The sequence below is a fragment of the Leptosomus discolor genome, chromosome 24 (genome assembly GCF_034619465.1).
Source record: "Leptosomus discolor isolate bLepDis1 chromosome 24, bLepDis1.hap2, whole genome shotgun sequence".
NCBI lineage: Eukaryota > Metazoa > Chordata > Aves > Leptosomiformes > Leptosomidae > Leptosomus > Leptosomus discolor.
In genome coordinates this window covers 7743454-7756757 of record NC_141414.1, presented here as the reverse complement: position 1 = coordinate 7756757, position 13304 = coordinate 7743454, and the positions used below count along the sequence as shown (strand labels likewise).

At 70.8% G+C, this 13304-nt stretch overlaps 1 protein-coding gene across 1 annotated transcript; it reads left to right on the top strand.

Annotated features, from left to right (window-relative positions):
• The first annotated feature begins 2564 nt into the window (after positions 1–2564).
• FCHO1 (FCH and mu domain containing endocytic adaptor 1) lies at positions 2565–12821 on the top strand. The gene is given in 43 exon segments (XM_086477371.1): positions 2565–2591; positions 3430–3515; positions 3629–3703; positions 3791–3935; positions 4046–4198; positions 4334–4405; positions 4407–4436; positions 5924–5947; positions 5949–6023; positions 6135–6158; positions 6160–6201; positions 6204–6234; positions 6397–6410; positions 6412–6450; positions 6550–6579; positions 6581–6624; positions 7452–7473; positions 7572–7626; positions 7754–7803; positions 7805–7934; positions 8043–8066; positions 8157–8219; positions 8320–8362; positions 8498–8589; positions 8707–8792; positions 8794–8957; positions 8990–9017; positions 9019–9150; positions 9153–9218; positions 9221–9343; positions 9557–9685; positions 9805–9910; positions 9980–9990; positions 9992–10042; positions 10044–10093; positions 10194–10257; positions 10259–10350; positions 11075–11105; positions 11107–11208; positions 11328–11527; positions 11743–11807; positions 11904–12068; positions 12744–12821. Coding segments are annotated over 43 exon segments (3078 nt in total). The 3' UTR covers positions 12767–12821.
• Positions 12822–13304: the final 483 nt, after the last annotated feature.

Genomic DNA, 13304 nt, shown 5'->3' with positions numbered 1-13304 from the left:
TCGGGACGGCGGGTGCGGGTTGCAGCCGGTGGGGTGGGAGTGGGCTGCGGGGGGGTCGTGGCGTGGTGCGGGGGTGGGAGCGGTTGCACCGTTGGTTGCACCGTTAGCAGGCGTCCTTAGCAGCGCCGGAGGGTGGCGGCCGCGGGGATGGTGGGAGCCCCGGGGCCGGTGCGGGCGGCTCTGGACCCGCCCGTCATCCCCCCCCCCCCACCCCCCCCCCCCACCCCCAAGCCCCCCTTCCCCGCGGTGGGGGGGCGGCGGGCCGCTTTAAAAAAATGCAAATCACCCCCCTCCCCGCGCGCGGCGCGGCGGCGGAGCGGCCAATGAGAAGCGGCGACCGCTGGCTGCGGTAACCGCTGCCGGGCGCGGTGACCAATAGCCAAGCGGCGCGGCGGAGAGGGGGGCGTGGCTCCCGCCTTCCCCCCCCCCGCCCCGGCGCGGTCCCGGCCGGAGCGCGCGGCCCGGAGCGGGCGCGGGGGCGGCGGCGGGGCGGCGGAGCGGAGCGGGGCGGGGGGCGGCCCCCCGGCCCCGCAGGTGAGTGCGGTCCCGCCGGGCTCGGGTCTCCCGCGGCCGCCGGGTCAACGGGGGGGAACGACCCCCAGCCCCGCGTACCGGAGCGGGGTGCAGCCCCCCGGTACCGCCGTGCAGAGACCCCCGCCGCTCCCGCGCGGTACGTGGGCGCAGCACCCCCCAACCCACCCCCTTCCCCCCCCGCCCCCGCTGCAGCATCCCCCCTCCCCAGGGCTAGGGTGCAGCCCGCAGCCCCCGCCGCTACCCTCGGCCGGAGCCCCCCCCCCCCCCGCGCTGTGCGGGGCTCCCCGCTGCAGCGCACCCCGCAGCCGCCGGTGCCCCCCTCCTCAATAAAAGCCCCCCCCCCCCGCCGTGTCCTCCGTGCACGGGTGCAGCCCCCCCCCCCCCCCCTCCCCAAAACGCCGCCGCTCCCGGGGCTGCGGGCAGCCCCGCCGCGACCCCCCCCCCTCCCCGCTGCAGGTGGCAGGGGCTCGGCGCTTTCCCTCCCTTTTTTTTTTTGGGGGGGAGGCATCTGCACCGACAACCCCCCCGCGGTGCCTCTCCCTCCAACGGACCCCGCCGCCTGGGGGTGGGGGGTCCGTAGCCCTCCCCCAGCTGAGCAGCCCCCAGCCCGGGCAGGTGCAGCCGCTCCCCGAGCCGGCGGGATCCAGTCGCCCCCCCGCCCCGTAGACACCACCCCCCCTCCCCCCGCCACCCCTCGGGGGTCCCCCCGCCACCCCCCAGTCGCTGAAGGTCACCGCTGCGGGTGGCCGGGTCCTCCCCGGCATGGGGGGGGGGGGGCTTGTGCTGGGGTGGCCCCGCCGTAGCCCCAGTGGGATGCTGCGCCCCGCGTCCCCCCTCGCCCCCCGTCCCCCCCCCCCCCCCCCCCCCATCCCGGCTCGGGGACCCGGTGGCCGCTTGCCACTTCCCGGGGGGGACTTTGGAGCCGACGGCGACGGGGCGGCGGGGTTCGCGGTGTCTGCGGCCGCTCGTGACCGGGCGGCGGGTTGGGGTCCTGCCGGGCCATGAGCCCCCCCCCCGGTGCCCCCCCCCAGCCTGACAGGGGGCAGCTGGGGAGGCCGCGCTGAGCCCGCCCCGCTCATGACACATGTGGCTCCGGCTGAGCCGAGGCACTGCCGGATCGGGGGGGGGGGGGGGGGCTGGGGTGGCCGGGAGCGGGGTTTGGGGGGGCTGCGGTGTGCTCTAACCCATCTCTCTCTCCCCCACCCCCCCTCCCCCCCCAGACCCCCCGGGTGCACCCAGGATGATTGGGGGGGGCCCCGCGAGCCCCCCAGCAGCCCAGGGTGAGTGCCCCCCCCCCCCCCCCGGGCACGCACGAATTTTTGGGTTTCCTGTTTTTTCTGCAGCATGTGATGGGGAGCGGGGCGGGGGCACAGCCAGGGGAGTGGGGGGGGGGGGGGCACAGCCTGGGTGTCCCCCCTACTGCGTGCTGGGGGGGGGGGGGGGGGGGGGGGTGTCGCGCTGCTCTGCTGGGTGCCCTCCAGCACAGGTGGGTGCATTTGGGGTTGGGGGTAGGGCGAGGGGGGGTCACACCCCCACGCTCACCCGGATGCCTGGGTCCTCGTTTGTGGGGTGAAGGGGTTCCCCTGGGTGAGGAGGGGGGCTGGTGGGGGGGGGGGAGGTGGTGTGGTTTTGGGGGGGCTGCTGGCACGGCCGCGCACCGGAGCAGCCGCGGCGCAGCAGCCGCTCATTTATTATTTAGGTGCGTATCTGGTGTCAGGCCCGAGTGCCACCTTGGTGGCCCTGGTGGCCCCCCCGGGGTGCCACACGCCGTGGGGAGGGGGCTGGGGTGGGTACGGGGGGTGTGTGGGGGGGCCCTGCTGTTCCCACAGGCGTGGGGCTGCGCTTTCCCAGTAAATACCAGTGGGTGCAGGCGTGGTGCTGGGGGGGTTCCCCACCGAGCCCCCCCCCCCCCCCCTTCTTCCCCCCAGTAAGGGTCAGATGTGTCCCCAGGGTGCCAGGAGCTGAGCTGCGGGTCCCCCACGCCGCCGTTGTGTCCCGTGTCCCTCCCCCCCCCACCCCCACCTTCCAAGATGTCCTACTTCACCGAGCACTTTTGGGTAAGCCTGGACAACCCCCCCACCCCCCCCCCCCATGGGTGCCCCCCACCCTCGGGGCCTCGCTGCAGAGGGCTCCCCCCAATTCCGGGGGGGGGGGGGGAGGGAGGAAGGTTCGTTGCCATCAGTAATTTCGTGAGGCCCGACGCCTCCGTTAAACGCTACGGGTTAATTACTGAGGGAAGGGGGGGGGGGGGGGCAGCAATGGGTGTGGGTGCCCCGTGGGTGTGGGTGTGCCCGCCCCCCCCCCCCCCCGCCGTGGGGATCCCCGTCCCGGCACCCGTGGGGGGAAGTTGGTGGCGCCGCGGGGACACGAAGCGCTGGACGGTGCTTCCTGCTCGGTCTCTGCCGGGGTCTGGCAGCTGCCGCCATCTTCCCCTTCTCTCTGCCTCAGTTTCCCCAGATGGGGGGGTCACGCTGCTGGGGGGGCGGGGTGAGAGGAAGCCACCCCTGCATGTTGGGGGGGGGGGGGGGGGGGAGAGCAGGCAGCACCCAAAATAGCACCCAGTGCCCAGGCTCAGCCCACCCCTTCCTGCCCCTGCTCACCCAGGGGAACCCCAGGCGTCCGGGGGCCCCCCCCCACCCCCCCCTGCTGGTTCTGGGTGGCACCGCCCCTGGTAAGGGTGGGGGGCTCTGCACCTCAGGGGGGGTTTGGGGTCACCGTGGCCCCGTTTGGGGTTGTTTCTACCCCAAATGGTGCTTCTTGCCGCGCTGGCTGGTGCTTCCCGGCAGTGGCACCGTGCTGGGGTGGGGTGGGGTGGGGTGGGTGGGGGTCCCTGGGTGTGCCCACGCCACGGGGCGCTGGGTGGGGGTTTGGGAGCTGAGGGTGGTCCCCTGCCAGGGCGAGAAGAACCACGGCTTCGATGTGCTCTACCACAACATGAAGCACGGGCAGATCTCCACCAAGGAGCTGGCTGACCTTCGTCCGTGAGAGGGTACCGGCGGCTTTGGGGTGGGGTGGGGGTGTGACCAGGGGTCCCCCCAGCACCGCTGGGCTCCATCCCCAACACACACACACACCCCCCACCCCCCTCCCCCAGGGCTGCCATCGAGGAGAACTACGCCAAGGCCATGGTGAAGCTCTCTAAGATGGCCACCAATGGGACCCAACTGGGGTAAGTCGGGGTCTGGAGCACCCTGAGCTTGGGCGGGGACACACACCCCACCGCTCATCCCCGCGTGTGTGTCCCCCCCCCGCCCAGGACCTTCGCGCCGCTCTGGGAGGTTTTCCCCCGCATCTCCTCGGACAAGCTGGCCCTGTGCCACCTGGAGCTGATGAAGAAGCTTCACGACCTCATCAAGGAGATCTCGCGCTACGGCGAGGAGCAAGGCCGGGTGCACAAGAAGGTACCGCATCCCACCCCCTTCCTCCCCCCCCCACCCCGTCCCCAAACCCCCCGCTTGCCCACCCTTCTCTGTCCCATGTGTGTGTGTCATCCCCCCCCCCCCCAATCCAGTCCAAGGAGGAGGTGTCGGGGACCCTCGAGGCCGTCCAGCTCCTTCACGGGGTGGCCCAGCTGCTCCCCAAATCCAAGGAGAGCTACCACAGCAAGTGCCAGGAGTACGAGCGGCTCCGCAAGGAGGGCACCAGCCAGAAGGAGATCGACAAGGTAAGACCCGACGTGCGTCCCGGTCCGCCCCGCGGTGGTCCCGGTCCGCCCCGCGGTGGTCCCGGTCCGCCCCGCGGTTGGTCCCAGTTTGCCCCGCGGTGGTCCCAGTCCCACAGCCACCGCTCGGTCCCGCAGGCAGAGCTCAAGTCCAAGAAGGCGGGCGAGGCGCTGCGGCAGGCGGTGGAGAAGTACAACAGCGCCCGGGCCCGACTTCGAGCAGAGGATGCTGGATTCGGCCGTAGGTGGGCAGCGCCGGGGGCGGCGGGGCAGGGTGCGGGGCTCGTGCGGGCGCCGCTCGGGCGCTGGGTGCGGGCACGGGGCAGGGTGGGCCGTGGGGGACGGGGCGGCTTGGCTGAGCCACCGCGCCGTGGGGATGGGTCACGCCGGGGGAGCTCCGGTTCCCGGGGGTGGTGGCCCCTTGGGGATGTGCCACCCTGGTTGAGCCTCCCTCTTGGGTGATGCCAGCCCCCAGGGGACACCCCGGGGCTGAGCCCCAGCTCCGCGGCGATTGCCAGCCCCCTGGGGATGTTGGCCCTTGGGACGTGCCACCTTGGCTGAGCCGTGTTGGCCCTTGGGACGTGCCACCTTGGCTGAGCCGCATTCCCTGGTGATGCCAGCTCCCTGGGGGACGTGCCACCCTTGATAAGCCCCCCCCCCCAGCTCCCTGGGGACATGCCACCCTGGCTGACCCCCATTCCTTGGGGACATGACACCCTGGCTGACCACCCCCTGCTTGGGGGTGCTGTCCCTTAGGGATGTGCCGCGCCGCTGCCTGGGCGATGCCAACCCCTGGGGGACGTGCCACCCTTCCTGAGCCCCCCTCCATGCCCACATGCTGACCCCTGGGGATGTGCCACCCTGGCTGACCCCCATTCCTTGGGGACATGCCACCCTGGCTGACCACCCCCTGCTTGGGGGTGCTGGCTCTTGGGGATGTGCCACCCTGGCTGAGCCCCATTCCCTGGTGGTGCCCACCTCCCTGGGGACAGGCCATCCTGGCTGAGCCCCCCCCCCCCCAACTCCCTGGAGACGTGCCACCCTGACTGAGCCCCATTCCCTGGTGATGCCAGCTCCCTGGGGACGTGCCACCCTTGATAAGCCCCCCCCCCCAGCTCCCTGGGGACGTGCCACCCTGGCTGACCCCCATTCCTTGGGGACATGCCACCCCTGGCTGACCACCCCCTGCTTGGGGGTGCTGTCCCTTGGGGATGTGCCGCGCCGCTGCCTGGGCGATGCCAACCCCTGGGGGACGTGCCACCCTTCCTGAGCCCCCCCTCCGTGCCCACATGCCGACCCCCTGGGGATGTGCCACCCTGGCTGACCCCCATTCCTTGGGGACATGCCACCCTGGCTGACCCACCCCCTGCTTGGGGGTGCTGGCTCTTGGGGGATGTGCCACCCTGGCTGAGCCCCATTCCCTGGTGGTGCCACCTCCCTGGGGACAGGCCATCCTGGCTGAGCCCCGCCCCCAGCTCCCTGGGGACATGCCACCCTGGCTGACCCCCATTCCTTGGGGACATGCCACCCTGGCTGACCACCCCCTGCTTGGGGAAGTGCTGTCCCTTGGGGACGTGCCACCCTGGCTGAGCCCCATTCCCTGGTGGTGCCGGCTCCCTGGGGGACATGCCACCCCTTCTTCACCCCCCCTTCCTGCCCACATGCCAACCCCTGGGGACATGCCACCCTACCTAAACCCTCCCCCCACCCACCTGTGCCCCCTCCCAGCGCTTCCAGGAGGTGGAAGAAGCCCCACCTACGCCACATGAAGGGTCTCATCGGCTCCTACTCGCACTCCGTGGAGGACACCCACGTCCAGATCGGGCAAGTGAGTCCCCGAGGGGGGTGGTGAACGACGATGGGGACAAACCCTGAGCTGTGCCCACCCCACCCCCCCCCCTTTACTCTCATGTACCCCCTCTTTTTTTTTTTATTCCAGGTACATGAAGAATTCAAACAAAACCGTGGAGAACATCGGCACCGAGATGCTGCTGCGGAGGTTTGCCGGAGAGCAAAAGGGACGGGGCGAGAGCGGCCAGGTGAGGTGGTGGGCAGCGTTCTGCGGGGGGGGGGGCTCCCCTTCGTTTGCACGAGGGCGGTGCTCTCCCTCCTCGCACGAGGGCTTCGCCCTCGTGCGAGGAGGGAGAGCACCGCCCTCGTGCAAGGATGAAGCCGGGGACTGATCCTGCTCTCGGGGGCAGGAGCGTTGGATTTCGGACGAGTACCGGCTGGCCCCAGCGCAGGAAGGCAAGTACGTCTGCAGCCAGCAGCCCCACGCTGGGGACTTTTTTTGGGGGGGGCAGGGGGGGGGGGGGTGCTCATCACTCTGTGCCCTCCCCCCCCCCCCTCCTCAGGACCCCAAGAGAAGCCGTAGTAAAGCTTTCCCGCATCCCTGGGTTGAGCCGTAAGGAGAGGGATCGTGATGCTGTGTAAGATTCCCCCCTTCTCTCTGGCCCTGTGTCCCCGCATCCCTGCGTCCCCGTGTCCCCCGCATCCCTGCGTCCCCCGTGTCCCCGCATCCCTGCGTCCCCGTGTCCCCGCATCCCTGCGTCCCCATGTCCCCGGATCCTTCATCCCCATGTCTCCGCATCCCCACGTCCCTGCGTCCCCACGTCCCTGCGTCCCCGGATCCTTCATCTCCGAGTCCCTGGATCCTTCATCCCCATGTCTCCACGTCCCTGCATCCCTGCGTCCCCGGATGCTTCATCCCACAGTCCCTAGATCCTTCATCCCCACTGTCTCCACGTCCCTGCATCCCTGGATCCTGCATCCCAGAGTCTCTGGATCCTTCATCCCTGTGTCCCCTGCATCCCCTGCGTCCCCCATGTCCCCCGGATCCTGCGTCCCCACGTCCCTGCATCCCCACGTCCCTGTGTCCCCGGATCCTTCATCCCACAGTCCCTGGATCCTTCATCTCCATGTCTCCACGTCCCTGCATCCCTGCGTCCCTGGATCCTTCATCCCCGAGTCCCTGGATCCTTCATCCCCATGTCTCCACGTCCCTGCATCCCTGCGTCCCTGGGTCCTTCATCCTCATGTCTCTGCATCCCCGCATCCCTGGATCCTGCATCCCAGAGCCTCTGCATCCGTCCATCCCCATGTCCCTGCATCCGTCCATCCGCATGTCCCTGCATCCTTCATCCCAGAGTCTCTGGATCCTTCATCCCCGTGTCTCTGCATCCCTGCATCCCCACATCCCTGGATCCTCCATCCCTTCCCCGCTTCGGGACCTAATGCTGCCCCTATCATTCCCCAGGGAATCCCCGGATGCAGAGGTGGTGAGTATCCCAGTGCCAGCCCAGGGACTGTTGGGGGTTTTTTTTTCCATACTGGGAGGACTGGGAGAGCGAGCACCTCTCCGAGCATCTCCCCGCAGGGCTGCCCGGAGGTGGATGAGGACGGGTTCACCGTGCGCCCCGATGTCACCTGCAGTATCCTTGTGCTGGAGCTGGGGGGGGTGGTGGGGGGTGGTGCACGTGTCTGACTTTTGGGGGTGCCCAAAGCGTGGGGGGGGTGGGGGTGGTCCAAGCATGGGGTGATGCCTTGACGGGGGCTCAGCCGAGGCGGAGAACCACGTCTGCTCCTCCAGCGACTCCGACTACGACGAGGGACGAGCCCCGCAAGTTTTACGTCCACATCAAGCCGGTGCAGCCCCGGGAGGCGGCCGGCAGCGCTGAGGCCACCATGGAGCAGCTCAAGGCCACCGTAGGGAACCTCATCCTGCCCCCCCAGCATTGGGGTGAGCCTCGGCAGGGGGGGGGGGTGTGAGGGGGTGGGGGGGGTGGGGGGCTGCAACGTCCCACCATGCCAGGGCCAAGCGACCCCCTCTGTCCCCGTTCTCTTGCAGGCACCGTCAAGCGACAGTCGTCCCGTAAGTGCCACCCTGGGGGTTCAGTGTGGCCCGTGGGGGTCCCCTGGGCTCCGTGTCCCCTAACGCTGCTTGTCCCCTGTCCCTTCGCAGGGCACGTGGCATCTCTGACCCCGGCCCCGAGCGATGCGGACCCCGAGGGGATGCTGGTGGCAGGTGAGGCCGTGCTGGGGGGTGTCCTGGGGATACTGGGAGGGTCCTGGGGCCGTGGGGTGCGGTGGCTCTGCAGCCCCCAGCGTGTCCCCTCTCCCCGCAGGTGACGGCGCAGGGAGGGTTCGCCCGGCGGCGCAGGTGAACAGGTACGGGGCAGGGAGGGAGCGGGGTGCCGTGGGGTGCTGCACCCCATGCCTGCCACCCCCCGAGCCCCCTTCCTCGGGGGGGGGGGGGGGGTGTCCCGGGTGGGCATTGAGCCTCCCGCTCTGTCCCCGGCACAGCAGCTCCGGGAAAGCCCCTGCGGACACGGTGCCCCCCGCCGCTCTCTTCGGGCCCCCGCTGGAGTCGGCTTTTGAAGCGGAGGATTTCCCGGGTGAGGATTTGGGGGTGGGGGGGCCAGGGAGGACAGAGTGGGCAGGGGGACCCCGACATTCAGGGTGCTGTGGCCCCCACCACCCCGCAGCACTCTGACACGGGGGTCTCCCCGCAGCCCCCCGCGCCTACGTCCTCACCTCCTCCTCCTCTCCCTTCTCCTCCTCCTCCCCGGAGAACGTGGAGGACTCGGGTTTGGACTCACCCCTCGCACCCCGCACCCGGACCCTCCCCGGACTCGAGAGACCTTGGACCCCACAGCCTGGGGACACCGCAGAGCCCCCTCCCAAAGCGGGGTGGCCCGCCGGACCCCCCCGCCACCACCGCCACCACCTGCCACCCCGCGACCCCCGGTGCCTGGGTGCCGCGGCCCCGCAGCCCCCGCCGGCCGCCTCCCCGAGCCCCCCCGGCTTCGCCGTCTTCAGCGGCCCCCGGGGCCGAGGGGCTCTGGGAGGACGTGGGGTCGGTGCCCCGGGGGGTCGCAGCCGGTGCCCCAGCGCCCCAGCACCCCGAGAAGCCCCCCTCGCCTGACCCTTTTGGGGAGCCCCCACCGTGGGTCAGAGCCCCGCAGCCCCAGCGGGGATCAGCCCCCCGCTGCCCTGTGCTTCCTCCAACTCGGCCTCCTCCTCCTCTCCTCCTCTCCGGCCCCCCCCAGTGGGGGGGAGTCCTCCAGCCCCTCTCCGTGGACCTGCCAAGGGTCGGGGATGAGGCTGACCGAGGGCAGCACACTGGCAGCTCCCCCACCGCAGCCTGAGCTGGGTGAGTGGCCAGGGGGGCAGGAGCTGCCCCCCCCCCCCCCCCCCCCCCCCCCGCCCCTTACCCCTAACTCTGCTCCCCATCCCCCCCCGCAGCTGGGCACAGGGTCTCACCCAGCCCCGGCTCGGCTGAGACCAGGGCTGAGACCTGCCAAAACTCGTGGCACTGGTGAGACCCTGCTGTGTGTCATCGCGTGTCGTGTGTGTGTTCCCCCCCCCCAGATATTCTCCCCACCCCGGCCCAGCGCAGCCCCCCGGGAGGTCCCGCTCATGGCCCCCCCTCGCCGCTCCCGCACCAAGAGGCCGGCGGCCGGCCCGGCTGCAGGCAGCAACACCGACCTGGTGCGTGGCTGGACTTGGGGGGGGCGTGGGGAGCAGGGCTGGGCTGCGGGACCCCCACGGCGGGGGCTGAACCCCAAAACGCACCCCCCCCCCCACCTCGATGCCACCTTGCCTTGCAGTCCCGCTCGCTGAGCCCCTCGCCCTCCTGGAGCTGCGGCCCCTCGCACTCGGCGCCCGCCAGCCTGGGCGAGCGTGGCTTCTTCGCCGTCTCCCAGCCGGCACTCGGTGGGTCTTGGGGGGGGCTGCGGGGTTGAGGGGTCCCCTCCGGGCTCTGACCCCTCTCTGCCTCCCCAGGGCTATCGCGGGGGTCCCAGCCCCGTGGTGCTGGGCTCGCAGGACGCGCTGCCGGTGGCCACCCGCCTTCACCGAGTACGTCCACGCGTACTTCAAGGGGCGCGATGCCGACAGGTACGGGGGTCCCGGGAGGGGGTGGGGGGGTCAGGGGACCCCCTCCCAGCCACTAAGTCCTGCCTGGGGTATCCGCTGACCCCCGGCCTGTCCCCGGCAGCTGCCTGGTGAAGGTGACAGGGGAGCTCACCATGTCCTTCCCCGCCGGCATCGTCCGCGTCTTCAGCGGGACCATGGCCCCCCCCCGTGCTCAGCTTCCGCCTGCTCAACGCCGGCGCCATCGAGCAGTTCCTGCCCAACGCCGAGCTGCTCTACAGGTGCGGGGACGCGGTGGCACCGCGGCACCGGCTGCGCGGGGACGCCTGGGCAGGCTGGCAGCCGGGCAGCGCGACGGTGGGGAGCTGGTATCGGGGCGCGGGGGGTCGCCTGTGGGGGGATGCAGGGGCCTTGGGAGGTGGTGGATGAGGCGATGAGGACCTGGTATTGGGGGACGGGGGGTGCTGGGAGGGGGCACAGGCATCCTGGGAGGTGGTGGATGCGGCGATGGGGAGCTCTATATCAGGGTACGTGGGGTACCTGGCTTCCTGGGGATGCCTGGGCATCCTGGGAGCTGGTAGATGCAGCGATGGGGAGCTCTATATCAGGGTACGTGGGGTACCTGGCTTCCTGGGGATGCCTGGGCATCCTGGGAGCTGGTAGATGCAGCGATGGGGAGCTCTATGTCAGGGTGCATGGGGTACCTGGCTTCCTGGGGATGCCCGGGGCATCCTTGGAGCCGGTAGATGCAGCGACGGGGAGCTCTATATCAGGGTGCATGGGGTACCTGGCTTCCTGGGGATGCCCAGGCATCCCCAAGAGCCGGTAGATGCAGCGATGGGGAGCTGGGTTATAGAGTACGTGGGGTTCCTGGGGTTCCCGGGGGGGGGCTGAGCGTCCGTGGGAGCCAGTGGGTGCGGTGACGGGGAAGCTGGGTATCGGGGTGCTGGTTTTCCCGGGGTGCCCAGGCACCTCCGCTGCTCTGACCCCCCTCCATCCCCGCAGCGACCCATCCCAGAGCGACCCCAGCACCAAGGGACTTCTGGCTGAACATGGCGGCGCTGACGGGGCACCTGCAGAAGCAAGCGGAGCAGAGCCCGGCCGCCTCCTACTACAACGTGGCTCTGCTCAAGTACCAGGTGAGCCCCGGGCGGTGCGAGGCGGGCAGAGCTGGGAGTCGTCGTTCCCACCCCCAGCTCTTGGGAGGGCAAGAGGATCTCAGTGCCCCCCCTAAAACCTCCCCGAACCTCCCCCGAAGTTCTCGCGGCTGGGCCCCGGCTCGGCGCCCCTGCGGCTCTGCGTGCGCTGGGACTGCTCGCCGGGTGCCACGCGGGTCAGCGTCGAGTACGGCTACAACGCCGGCGCCCTGGCCTTGCCCGTGCCCCTCGCCAACGTCCACGTCCTCCTGCCCGTGGACGAGCCCGTCGCCAACCTGCGGCTGCAGCCGGCGGCCAGCTGGTAAGGGGAGCGGTGGGACGCAGGACTTGGGGGGTGGGGGGGGGGGGTCCCAACACACCCCCCCCCCCCTCCAGGGTGGGAGGAGGAAGGGGAACCTCTGAGCTGGGAAACGGGGGTGCTGATGGGGTGAGGAAGGCAGGGAGGTGGGGACAAGGCGGGGATGGATTGGAGGTGGGGGGTTTTGGGGGCTTGGGGATGTGCCTGTGTCCCGGCAGGAACCTGGAGGAGAAGAGGCTGCTCTGGAGGCTGCTGGATGTCCCCGGTGCGCCGGGGCAGGGAGGTGAGGCTGTGTACGGGGCAGGGGCTGGCCTTGGACCCCACAGACACCCCCTACCCCCCTCTAAACCAACCCCTCTGCTGTGCCCCCCTCCCCCAGGCTGCGGCCGGCTCTCGGCCAGCTGGGAGCCCCTCTGCGGGCCCAGCAAGCCCAGCCCGGTGGCAGCCCAGTTCAGCAGCGAGGGCAGCACGCTGTCGGGCGTCGAGGTGGAGCTGGCGAGCGCCGGGTACCGCATGTCGCTGGTCAAGAAGAGGTTTGCCACGGGTACGGCTGGCGCGGGGGCCAGGGGGTGCGGGGGTCCCTTCCCCATGGCCCTGCGGGGGGGCTCAGGGTCTTCTCCCCATCCCCTGTGGCCCTGGGGTGCGCGGGGTCCCTTCCTTGGGGGTGCACAGGGTCCCTTCCCTGCTCGCCAGGGTGCACGGGGGTCCCTTTCTTGGGGTGCACGGGGGTCCCTTTCTTGGGGTGCACGGGGGTCCCTTCCTTGGGGTGCATGGCGTCCCTTCCCTGCTCTCCAGGGTGCATGGGTGCCCTTCCCTGGGGTGCATGGGGTCCCCTCCCTGCTCCTTGGGGTGCATGGGGGTCCCTTCCTTGGGGTGCATGGGGGTCCCTTCCTTGGGGTGCATGGGGTCCCCTCCCTGCTCCTTGGGGTGCATGGGTGCCCTTCCCTGGGGTGCATGAGGTCCCTTCCCCGCTCCTTGGGGTGCACGGGGGTCCCTTCCTTGGGGTGCATGGGGTTCCCTCTCTGCTCCCCATGGCCCTGGGGTGCCTGGGGTCCCCTCCCTACCACCCTAATCTCCACTCCCCTGGTCCCTGGGCGATGCCCAGCCTGGCGAGGGTACAGGTAGCCCAGTTTGGGGCTGGGATTGAGCCCTGGCCACTTGGCGGTGACCGTCCTCGTGCTGGGCATGTGCCCCCCTCCTCACTGCCTTTCCTCCGCAGGGATCTACCTGGCGGGGTCTTGAGCCACCTCCCGCCGGACCCTCCGAGCCCCCTGGGCTTCCCTTTTTGGTTGTGTGAACTTGAAACACTGGATGGAGGCCGGCTGGGGAGGGGGTGCTGCCGGGTGGGAGCCCCCTGCTCCCTCTCCTCCTCCTCCTCCTCTTCCTCCTCTCCCTCCGGCCCCCTCGCTCCGTGGCTGTCACCACGTCGTCTCCTGCTGCCCGGCGGTCGGTCCCCTCCGCCCTCCCCTGTGCTGTGAAGGGAGCAGGAGCTGCTCTTTTATTAAACACTTTATTTTCTAATAACAACCCCCCCCCCCTCCGCCGCCGGCTCCCGCCTGCCTCCTGCCGCGACGCCCCATCCCCGGGGCCTCCGGGCTCCTCCTTGGAAACGTGGCTCTGCCGATGTGCCGCGGCTCCCCGGGGGGGCTCCGGTGCCGGGGGAAACTGAGGCAGGGAGGCGTCAGCGCTTGGCCGAGCCCTTTCCTCGCACCCGTGGGTGCTGCTGCCCCACCTGCGGCGGGCGGACGGGCAGAGGGGGTGGGTGGACGGCCGGGTGGAC